This window comes from Pagrus major, chromosome 14, assembly GCF_040436345.1.
Source record: "Pagrus major chromosome 14, Pma_NU_1.0".
Classification (NCBI taxonomy): Eukaryota; Metazoa; Chordata; class Actinopteri; order Spariformes; family Sparidae; genus Pagrus; species Pagrus major.
Genome location: NC_133228.1, coordinates 26,283,655 through 26,293,471, shown reverse-complemented (window position 1 = coordinate 26,293,471; position 9,817 = coordinate 26,283,655). Strand labels below are relative to the sequence as shown.

General features: G+C 40.1%; 2 protein-coding genes across 2 annotated transcripts; one reads left to right on the top strand and one right to left on the bottom strand.

Annotated features, from left to right (window-relative positions):
- Nucleotides 1-680: 680 nt before the first annotated feature.
- calua (calumenin a) lies at nucleotides 681-4,683 on the top strand. Its single transcript, XM_073480376.1, has 7 exons — nucleotides 681-827; nucleotides 1,532-1,758; nucleotides 2,684-2,877; nucleotides 3,212-3,378; nucleotides 3,452-3,512; nucleotides 3,741-3,940; nucleotides 4,061-4,683. Exons 2-7 carry the CDS (start codon nucleotides 1,541-1,543, stop codon nucleotides 4,163-4,165), a joined length of 945 nt encoding a protein of 314 aa, XP_073336477.1. The 5' UTR covers nucleotides 681-827; nucleotides 1,532-1,540; the 3' UTR covers nucleotides 4,166-4,683.
- A 244-nt stretch (nucleotides 4,684-4,927) lies between these two features.
- opn1sw1 (opsin 1 (cone pigments), short-wave-sensitive 1) lies at nucleotides 4,928-8,980 on the bottom strand. The gene is made up of 5 exons (XM_073480375.1): nucleotides 8,641-8,980; nucleotides 7,887-8,055; nucleotides 7,277-7,442; nucleotides 6,947-7,186; nucleotides 4,928-5,029 (listed from the first exon to the last, which is right to left on the bottom strand). Exons 1-5 carry the CDS (start codon nucleotides 8,978-8,980, stop codon nucleotides 4,928-4,930), a joined length of 1,017 nt encoding a protein of 338 aa, XP_073336476.1.
- Nucleotides 8,981-9,817: the final 837 nt, after the last annotated feature.

Sequence of the window (9,817 nt, the reverse complement as noted above, 5' to 3'; positions counted from 1 at the left end):
TTATATACCAAGCTTGTTCTGGTCAAAAACTTAGTTACCACATATGGTTTACATTAACAGAGGGACAGATAAGAATAGAGGCACCTGTTGAAGGATGCCCCGCCATATGTCTCCTCAACTCTGACCCAGGACTTCCATGACTCTTCTGACCTAACATTTAGTATATGTTGTCTTGACAGCAGCACCATCATGTCTGCATTCCAGTACCTCTACTCAAATAACCTCCACGTCAGGAGCAGCAACTAACACTCCAATATATTCTCTTAATACAAACCATTTGTATAAATATGCTGCATCTAACAGCAGACACCTCACTATCTATCTATCTATCTATCTATCTATCTATCTATCTATCTATCAAGAGGATCAGTTCAGTTTAAAGTCAAATTTAAAGTTTATTTAAGAAGATCAATATTTATTCTGTTTAAACCGGATCATCATCATCATCATCATCATCATCTGAGGACGTGGCAGACCCGCTGACTCTTTCCTCCCCGCTGGCTGCTGCCATTGGTACACACGAAGCCAACAGCCAATGACAAGACAGTACGATGACCAAGCCCTCTGACGTAATTTTACGAACACGAGCGCTTGCTGAAGTGGACCAATTAAATCGGAGAACGTGCTTTAGACGGCGCCGGATTGGCAACGAGAGCACGGAAACATTCCTGCGGGCCGGAGGGCGTCATGGTCGGCAGAGAAAACAGACCCTGACCCGGGAGAGACAGCACACGAGACCGAGTCCGCGAGAGACCCGAGTCCACGAGAGACCAACGAGAGAGTCCAACACGACACAGAGTCCAGGTGCACGAGCTGCAGCCACACAGGTGAGACTGGCGGTTTATTAAAGCTGCTTCATGTTCGTGCAGGCTGAAGATGTTTAGTTATTTATAGTTTCCTGATGCGTTCTTCCAACATTTATCAATAACTGATAACGTTATCAACACAAAACCATCATAGTCAAGATATTTATATTTGATTTAGCCTGTAAATAATGTTTAATATTTAAAGAACAATAAAGATTATCATCAATTTATTAAAAATACAATAAAACTAAACGATTTATTATTAAATGTATTATTGATATTATTAGTCTGATGTTAATGTTTGGTCAAAAGTAAACTGAGCAGATGAGGAACAGGTTAAAACAGGAGGTACATTTACTTAAGTACAGTAAAAAAAAATGTCATATGCTCACTTTTTAGTATTATAAGTTTTAAGTAATTATATAAAATGTTTAAATCTATTGATTTTCTAAACTGATGTTTTATTTTCATATGAACTCATACTGTCCTAACTTGTACAGAAGTTGAGGAACATGTGAATTGTTTTATCTGAAATACCTTTAACATTTGTTGGAGCCATCTTTAATAAATCACATTATTATTTAATATTATTATTATTTAATAAATCACATCATTATTTAATATTATTATTTAATAAATCACATCATTATTTCATAGATCATATTATTATTTTAACATTATGTTCAGTTTTAATGATCCGATGTGTGTTTGTGTCTCTGGATCAGTGTGTAACGATGATCCGTCCTCTGCTGATGTGTTTCGTCCTCTGCGTCGTCTACGGCAGCAGTAAACCGACAGACAGGAAGAGTCGAGTCCATGATGACGAACCGCTCAGTCACCTCGAACATGACGACAACAAAAACTACGACTACGACCACGAAGCTTTTCTGGGTCAAGACGAGGCCAAAACCTTCGACCAGCTGCTACCAGAGGAGAGCAAACGGAGGCTCAGGTGAGTTCAAGAGGAAGACAAACGTCTGTCAGCTCAGCCGAGACAAATAATCATTTTAATGTTTCTGAGAGACGACAACATGTTTTATTTTATTAAACAATCAAGTTCAAGACAAGAAACTTTTTATACAAATGTTTATTTCCATCACCTGTGCTGCAGGTGTAGTTCCTGTGCTGCAGGTATAGTTCCTGTGTTGCAGGTGTAGCTGCTGTGTTGCAGGTGTAGCTGCTGTGTTGCAGGTATAGTTCCTGTGTTGCAGGTATAGTTCCTGTGTTGCAGGTGTAGTTCCTGTGCTGCAGGTGTAGCTGCTGTGTTGCAGGTGTAGCTGCTGTGTTGCAGGTGTAGTTCCTGTGTTGCAGGTGTAGCTGCTGTGTTGCAGGTATAGTTCCTGTGTTGCAGGTGTAGCTGCTGTGTTGCAGGTGTAGCTGCTGTGCTGCAGGTATAGTTCCTGTGTTGCAGGTGTAGCTGCTGTGTTGCAGGTGTAGCTGCTGTGCTGCAGGTGTAGCTGCTGTGCTGCAGGTGTAGTTCCTGTGCTGCAGGTGTAGCTGCTGTGCTGCAGGTGTAGTTCCTGTGCTGCAGGTGTAGCTGCTGTGCTGCAGGTGTAGTTCCTGTAAAGGTGTCCAGGTGTTTCCTGGTTCCAGCGCTCAGAGACTTGCAGGACCGGTTCAACGAGTTCAGTTTGTTTGTCTTTGGTATGAAACAGGACGTTCGGGTGTTTCTGTGTTTGACTTTTTCTAAATGTTTCCTGCTTCAACACTTAAGTTATTTTAGTTGGACATGTTTCAGTCACAGATCTCGTCATCATCAACATCAACATTTATAAACACAGATTGTGATGCAGTCAGATCCAGTGGTTGTTCGTCTTCATGAGTTTTGATCTAAAAATTAATAAATGAACCGTCTCAAACACTGTGTGTCTCTGCAGCATCATCGTGGATAAAATCGACAGCAACAACGACGGCTTTGTCTCTGAGGACGAGCTGAAAGTTTGGATCAATGCCGCTCAGAAGAAACACATTTTTGACAGCGTGGAGCATCAGTGGAAAGACTTCGACATGAACGATGATGGCCTGATCAGCTGGGACGAGTACAAGAACGTCACGTATGGCAGTTACCTAGGTAACCACTCAAACAATCAATAAGTCTCATTATCAACGAAACAGAGTCAGTCTACATCCAACAGCAGACAGACTTTACTTCAGCAGGAGACAGATTCTCTGATTGATCCTCTCATCAGTTGTGTGATTGATCCTCTGATCAGTTGTGTTATTGATCCTCTCATCAGTTGTGTGATTGATCCTCTGATCAGTTCTGTGCTTGATCCTCTGATCAGTTCTGTGAGTGATACTCTGATCAGTTCTGTGCTTGATCCTCTGATCAGTTCTGTGCTTGATCCTCTGATCAGTTCTGTGATTGATACTCTGATCAGTTCTGTGATTGATTACCTCCACAGAGGACCCTCAGACAGACTCGGAGTATAACTACACTCACATGATGTCTAGAGACGAGAGACGTTTCAAAGTTGCTGACACAAATGGAGACATGATCGCAGACAAACAAGAGTTCACAGCGTTTCTTCATCCTGAAGATCACGAACACATGAAGGGCATCGTAGTGCAGGTGGGTGTGATGTCACTGACATGATGTCACTGATGTCATGTGATGTCACTGATGTCATGTGGTACTGTCACAGGAAACAATAGAAGACATCGACAAGAACGGAGACGGTTTCATCGATCTGCAGGAGTACATCGGTAAGAAGAACTAACATTTAATCTTTTATCATCTTGTTCATAAATCAGTTTTAAAACTGTCACAGACAGACGTTACAGATGTTACAGACAGATGTTACTCTGATAAGTATTTATTGTTCTGAGTATTTGTACTGAGCTCTGAGTATTTGTACTTGTGGTGAGTATTTCCAGGTGTGTAACAGGTGAGACTACACAGGTTAAATAATGAGTTGTTTGTCTGGTCTGCAGGTGACATGTTCACCTCAGAGGACAATGAAGAAGAACCAGAGTGGGTGGCGGCAGAACGTCAGCAGTTTTCTGAGTTCAGAGACAAAAACAATGACGGGAAGATGGACAAAGAAGAAACTATGGACTGGATTCTGCCAGCAGATTACAACCACGCTGAAGCCGAAGCTAAACACCTGCTGCACGAGTCCGATGCCAACAAGGTCAAACGTTCACTTTGATCCCACTGCTTCATATTTACCTGTTTAACACCTGATCACCTGTTTAACATCCATTTAACACCTGTTTAACATCTTTTTTTGAAATTGTATTTTACCTTTCAGGATGGAAAACTCGCCAAACAGGAAATCCTGGACAAATACGACGTGTTTGTTGGAAGTCAGGTGACGGACTTCGGCGAGGCATTACTACGACACGACGAGTTCTAGAGACGGAGCAGATTTGTAGACAGAAAACATGATTTTAATTTATTTTATAAAACTTTTGGAGAACTTTGTGTGTTTACATTTGGACGTCTGGTTTGAGGCGTTTGTTACGTTTTTCTATTTCACTTTTTCCGTCCTCGTTTCGTTGGTTTCTGCCCCTCGCTCTGTTTGATGACACAGACACAGTTTTCATTTCTCTTATTATTGTGGTGAGTTCACTGACCTTTCCTCTCTTTGGTGCCTCAGAGATTTTATCTGTAAACTTTATTTTGAGTGATTGATTTGACTGATCACAACACCGACATGTTTTGTGAAAAGACGGAACTTTAAAACAGTTTAGGACTTTTATTTAAAGAGAGAATAAAATTAAGTTAAATTGTAACTCCAAATTTTATATCTGTCAAACTTATTCACTCCAGTTTGTGTTAAATTTGCACACAGACAGAAAGTCATTGATCCATGTTTTGGATTTCATGCTGTACTTTGACAGCCTGTTTATCAATAAAAACATTTTAAAAGCCGTTTGTTGTTGTGTTTGCTTTGAGTGAACCGAGAGAGCATAATTATTACACAGAAGTAGTCTGAAGTAACTGAGGATAAACAAGTCCTTCATCATATTTTATTACATTTTCTGTTGCCTTTGATCTAAACAAAGACATTCTACAGTCCAATAAATATCAGTTTGATGTATTTACATATTGATCATCAGTGTATTAACACATGAAGAAGATTACCCTCCAAACTCTGTAAAAGTCTGTCTGTTTATTAAGAAGCTGTGGACACTGAAGACGTCTCTGTCTTTGAAGAAACTTCAGATGATTCATCCATTTTCTTTCCAAAGACCGTCTCCATGATGCAGGCATTAAACTGGAGAGGAAAACAAGAAACAGTCAATTAAATAATAAATTATATTATTATCACCTGTGATTAATCAGGTCTGACCTGAGAACAGCAGGAGAAACATTCACACACATCTGTAACATATTCAAAGTTTTATTTCATCCAAAAAGTTGTTCAAGTGCTAAAATCTTGTGATTCATTTCATATAGAAGATGTGAAGTATCTGAAGACAGTTGCTGAGGTTCAGTGTTCACCTGTGAGCTAAACGCACCCGAGAGCACCTGAGAGCTGAACGCACCTGAGAGCTGAGCTGTGTATAAAATATAGCCAGGCAGCTTCTGTAGGAGGACTTAATGAATTAAACTGTTTCTGGTTACTGTTTGATGAGGACGAGTTGTTTGAGGGAAAATGAGAATAAAGTTTATCTCTGTGATCAAACACAAACACAATGATTGACTGTGAAATCATTTTCATTAAAACATAAACTTTAATATAAGAAACAGTTTCTTATATTGAGAAAACAAATATCCACTTTCTTCCATAACAGATAATATTTTTATAGCTTAAATGCTGGTCACACACATCGCGTATCATCCTTCAAAGTTACTGTGTATCTGAGCCCTGCACTCTGTATGTAAACATGTACACATACTGTACATAATCGTCCACTTCATGTGTATTCAGTCATTATTGTTTACAACTTAGAGTTTTTATTCATGTTGTTGGTCGCTGGTTCTTATAGATCTTAATACAAACACCTGTTTACCATCCTGACTGTCGTCTCTTCGTCACCTTCATGTGATCCGTATTAAGAGCACTGAAAAATATTCCATGTGCGAATTCACAGATCTTCCTTTTTATTGGACGGTGTCAGGACCAATCATCAGGGAGCTGTGAACTGAATTATGGGTAACTGAGGAAACAGTTTTTTATGAGTCAGTCGAGCCTGATACTCGACGACTGAAGAACGTGAAAGGATCATCTGTGATATGTTAAGTTTGAGTAAAGGAACCATAAACACATGGATATAGTCAGTTCTATAACCTCTGACCTCAGACCCTAGACTGTAACCTCTGACCTCAGACCCTAGACTGTAACCTCTGACCTCGGACCCTAGACTGTAACCTGTGACCCTAGACTGTAACCTCTGACCTCGGACCCTAGACTGTAACCTCTGACCTCGGACCCTAGACTGTAACCTGTGACCCTAGACTGTAACCTCTGACCTCGGACCCTAGACTGTAACCTCTGACCTCGGACCCTAGACTGTAACCTCTGACCTCGGACCCTAGACTGTAACCTGTGACCCTAGACTGTAACCTCTGACCTCGGACCCTAGACTGTAACCTCTGACCTCTAACCTTGTAAATATAAACGGACCGAACACTGAACCTGGTGGAGCTCTTTTGGTTCTGATTTGATTCAGTCGGTGAAATTGTTCTCTCTTCTTTGTCACAGATGTTTATTTTTGTCTTCTAAACATTTTTAGGTTCCAGCTGTCGCCATCTTTGTTGTATACAGTTACCATGAGTCTGTGATCTGTTCACCTGTCTGTTACCTGTTCACCTGTCTGTGATCTGTTCACCTGTCTGTGATCTGCTCACCTGTCTGTGATTTGCTCACCTGTCTGTTACCTGTTTCCTGTCTGTGATATGCTCACCTGTCTGTTACCTGTTTCCTGTCTGTGATATGCTCACCTGTCTGTTACCTGTTTACCTGTCTGTGATCTGCTCACTTGTCTGTTATCTGTTTACCTGTCTGTGATCTGCTCACTTGTCTGTGATCTGCTCACTTGTCTGTGATATGCTCACCTGTTTGTTACCTGTTCACCTGTCTGTGATCTGCTCACTTGTCTGTGATATGCTCACCTGTCTGTGATCTGCTCACCTGTCTGTTACCTGTTCACCTGTTTGTGATCTGCTCACCTGTCTGTGATATGCTCACCTGTTTGTTCAGGAAGACGTAGATGAGCGGGTTGTAGACACATGAGCTTTTGGAGAAAAAAGCTGGGATGGTGACGAGTCGATAATCTTTGTTTTCGTCTGACGAGTAGGCGAAGTAAAGAGCTGCGAGAGCGTACGGACCATAACAGGTGATGAAGGAGCCCACCATGACGATGATCATCCTCGACACTTCCTTCTCCGCCTTCTGGGTGGAGGCCGACTCCGCCTGCTGAGCTGCTACCTGAACACATGAAGAAGAACAAGAATGAGGATGTTAAACTTTAACTCCAGACCAGGACAGAAACCCAGACATTAAAGGTTTGAAACTTACAGCTCTCAGGGCGCCGAGCAGCTGAGAGTAGGAGAAGATGATGATGCTGAGCGGAATGATGAAGCATGTCACCATCAGGAAGTTTGTGTAGCTGCTGCAGTTAAATTCCTCGTTGTGAGTGTACCAGTCGGGTCCACAGGAGCAGCCCAAACCCTCGGGGATGTACCTGAAAAATATAGGACAGGTCCAGGTGGGCCGGGACCCCCACAGACACAGCATGCCACTCCCCATAGATATTACACCAACACCAACCAGTGAACACCAACTCTTTGTTCTTTAGATTTATACTTCACATTGTCAAAGTTAGTAAATTCCTGAACAACTTTAAAAGCAGATTTATTGTACATTATTATTTATATATTTTTATATTTATGTTTCTGGACTTCACAGTCAATCTACTTGCTTCATTATTTCTCTTCTGACAATGTTTACTGTTATTCACCAAAATGTGAAAACCTGAATCTGGTTCTGAACTTTGGTTCAGAACCAGTTAACAGGTGCTGTGTTGTTTCTCTCATGTCACAGTTATGGTCATGGATATATTGTTTAAAAACAAAGAATCCTGTAGTTTGATACCTGCTCTATCTCTGCCTACTGGTGTGTTACCTACCTGCTCCAACCAAAGAAAGGTGGGACTGCACAGCCGATGCCCATGACCCAGGTGAAGGCGACAGCAGCCAGAGCGTGGTTACTGCTGAACTTAAAGGCTCCAAACGGTTTACAGATCACCAGGTATCTCTCGAAAGACAAGACGGCCAGAGACCAGGCTGTCACGAGACCTGAACAACACGCAAACAGTTAATGTAAAGAAACAACATTAAACTAATCACACAATTAATGTATAGAAACAACATTAAACCAATCAATCAAACAATTAATGTGTAGAAACAACATTAAACCAATCAAACACTTAATGTGTAGAAACAACATTAAACCAATCAAACACTTAATGTATAGAAACAACATTAAACTAATCACACAATTAATGTATAGAAACAACATTAAACCAATCAATCAAACAATTAATGTGTAGAAACAACATTAAACCAATCAAACACTTAATGTGTAGAAACAACATTAAACCAATCAAACACTTAATGTGTAGAAACAACATTAAACCAATCAATCAAACAGTTTTACTAAAATCTTCTGCAGCTCAACAAATAAAACTCAGTTTGTCTCCCTATAGCAGACTCCACAGCTCACATGGTATGAGAATGAATAAAATTTACTGTATGAAATAACACCTATAGTGTATGATTTTTACCTGCTATATCCCTATAATCCCACAGAAGCTCACCTGTGGTAATATATAATAATTCTGTATACATGCAGATATAAGACCTTTAGCTTATGGTTTTTACCTGCTATAGATCCCAAGGCGGACTCCAGGGCACACATGGTGTGACCAAAGAAGAAGTACCCCTTTAGGGTGGCGGCGAACACCTGGCTGACGGAGAAGGTGACGAAGAGGAATCCTGCCAAGGAGATGTTGACAAGGATGTAGTTGAGCGGCACTCGGAGCTTCTTGTACTTGAGTGTGACGAGGAGAACGATAAAGTTTAAAGGAGTTCCTGCGAACAGCACAGAGCCCATGAAGATGGTCTGCAGGTGAAACGCCCACTGAGGGGCCAGGTAATACTGGGGCCCCTCAAAGGGACTCACTTTAGAGATGTTCTCGTACAGGTGGAAGTGTTTCCCCATCGTGACCCTGAGCTTTCTACCACAGCTGAGGACTCCAGCCTCTTTATATACAAACTCATAAACCACTTAGAGTGCAGATTTACTCTGAAGAGCTGCTTTACTTTTCCTAAAGTCACATTTTAGGATTAATGTCGTCACATTTACCTCCTGTGTGATGTTTTCAGCACAACACTTTAATCTGCTTACAGACCTTTTCACAGTCAGAACAGGTTCATATCAACCACCTCGTGTAACATTTTTAAATTGTTTAAATATTAAAAAACTGACCGATTAGATTTAAGAAAATCTAAGTAATTTTGGGTTAGGGTGAAACTGTGAAACTGAGAAAGTAAAGAAATTAAAACCTTAAACACAAAGATTTTCACCCAACATCAACTGACTGAAATAAATATAACAGCTGTCATGGCTCTGACAGAACAACATGAAGACAAACAACAAACAAACTGTAATAAACATCATGATGGTGAAAAATATGAAATGACGTTAAATTTGAGAAAAACGATTTTCATCTATCTCTTTATTTCCATCGCTCAAGATAAATAAACACTTTTTTGGAAAGAAGTTTACTTTATTTTCCTTTGTGTGTCGTTACAGATGGAAAAGTTCATTTTAGAGAAAGACTTTATGAAGTTTAGTAAGTTCAACAATCATTTGTGGTTATTGTTTTTATATATATATAAACAATATATATATTGTTTTTATATGGTTTATATATATAAACCATATATATAATATATATCCTATATATTTCAAATAAAGTTGAAAATAAAATCCTTTGAAAGTTAATCTATATGTTCAATTTGAGAAATTTGTTCTTTTGTGATATATAGGGTTAAA